The 1671-nt window shown below is 56.3% G+C and overlaps 1 protein-coding gene across 1 annotated transcript in view; it reads left to right on the forward strand.

Annotated features, from left to right (window-relative positions):
• The window catches only part of HTR5A (5-hydroxytryptamine (serotonin) receptor 5A, G protein-coupled), an 8264-nt gene that overhangs the window by 1074 nt on the left and 5519 nt on the right, over positions 1-1671 (forward strand). The window contains exon 2 of the mRNA XM_005884856.2: positions 2-394. Within this exon, the coding sequence (XP_005884918.1) occupies positions 2-394 (393 nt within the window). The remainder of the gene's footprint in view (position 1; positions 395-1671) is intronic.

A 1671-nucleotide genomic window follows, 5' to 3' on the forward strand; every position in this document is an offset into this window, starting at 1 on the left:
GTGGATCGCGTGCGATGTTCTCTGCTGCACAGCTAGTATCTGGAGTGTGATGGCCATCGCGCTGGACCGCTATTGGTCCATCACGCGCCACCTGGCGTACACGCGGGGCACGCGTCGGCGCGTCTCCAACTTCATGATCGCGCTGACGTGGGCGCTGTCCGCGGCCATCTCGCTGGCGCCGCTGCTCTTTGGCTGGGGGGAGATCTACTCGGAGCGCCGGGAGGCCTGCCAGGTGAGCCGTGCGCCCGCCTACGCCGTGGTCTCCACGCTGAGCGCCTTCTACCTGCCACTGGGCGTGGTGCTGTTCGTGTACTGCAAGATCTACAGGGCGGCCCGGCTGCGGCTGGGCTTTCGGAGGAGCAACAGCGTGCATCCTGCGCCGAAGGCTGTGCAGGTGCGTGTCAGACCCTCAAACCTGTCATCTCTGTCCTGGCTTTATCCCCAGCACCCCTCCCCTCAGGCGTGTAGAAAGTGGGACTTTTAAGTTTTTTGTGGTTTTTTTTGGGGGGGGGGCAGGGCAGGGAGGGTGTTGGGTGAAAGACCAAAAGAAAGCATCAGACTGTCTTTGCTGGGACACGCTCAGCATCCCAGAGCGGATAATGACTTTACCACCTTGGAGGGATGACTTCCTTGCATATAAAATGAGGGTCTGGACCACTTAATTCTACAGCGTCCCATTTGGCTCTAAAATTTAGAGCATCTGAGGAAGTCAGTGCCTGGGCTACACCGGGTCACCTGGCAGCATCCTGCCCTTAGAGGGGCTGTCCAAGCAGGAGGGCCGGGGCGGGGGGCGGGGGGGAGTGACTGGGCAGGAAGATGGCCATACAGCAGGCCACCCCATTAGTATTTCAACTCAGTCCATTTCTTCTTTGCAAATTAAAGCAACTAATTTTGCAAACTGTGGTTTCTCCCTGTTTCCTGAGTGTGGCATCCTGCTGCAAGATTAAAGCTGTTTCCACACCTGCCCCAGGGCCGGCTTGTGATCCGACTCCACTGCCCCACTCGGCCTGGGGCCTCATGACCCCTCGGGCCCTGTGTGCAGCTCAGGGCCACTCGTTCGCCTCCTGGCAAAGCCGCAGGAGGAAGTCAAAGGCAGGCAGCCCGCCAGCCCCCTGCAAGTGGCTTTAATGTGTGACATGGTGACAGCACCAGGAGGGCTCTTTTCTCGTTTTCATTGTTAAATCTTAATAATCTGACTCTGTGGTTCAAAATTTGGGAACTATCTGAGGACCAAATCCAGGGGCTGTGGACTGCTCTCCCCCCACCCCAACTCAGTGCCAAAGATGATCCTTCGAACCTAATTAACATATACAAGTGCAAAGCCCCATTTTCTACGGTTGGCTCTGGGAGAACAGGTACATTCATTAAGCAGCCTGGGCACGTCTGGGCTGGTGGGAGGGATGAGGGAATGATGAAGATGGCGTCTTTGTCATGAGGAGTCTGTCTAGTGCAGCAGTGAGGCACCTACCGTGAGTTCTGGCAGGAGCTGATTCCAACCATCATCAGTCGGGCAAGCCTGGAGGGACCAGCGGTGTAGGTTAGGGAGGAAGGAGAGAGCTACACTCGAGGGGAAAGAAGGAAAAGGTCAGAAGCTACCTGTGCTTTTATCCAGAACAATGTTTTCAAACGAGGACGATTTTGCACACACACACACACACACACACACACACA

Source organism: Myotis brandtii, unplaced genomic scaffold (genome assembly GCF_000412655.1).
Source record: "Myotis brandtii unplaced genomic scaffold, ASM41265v1 scaffold868, whole genome shotgun sequence".
NCBI classification, from domain to species: Eukaryota; Metazoa; Chordata; class Mammalia; order Chiroptera; family Vespertilionidae; genus Myotis; species Myotis brandtii.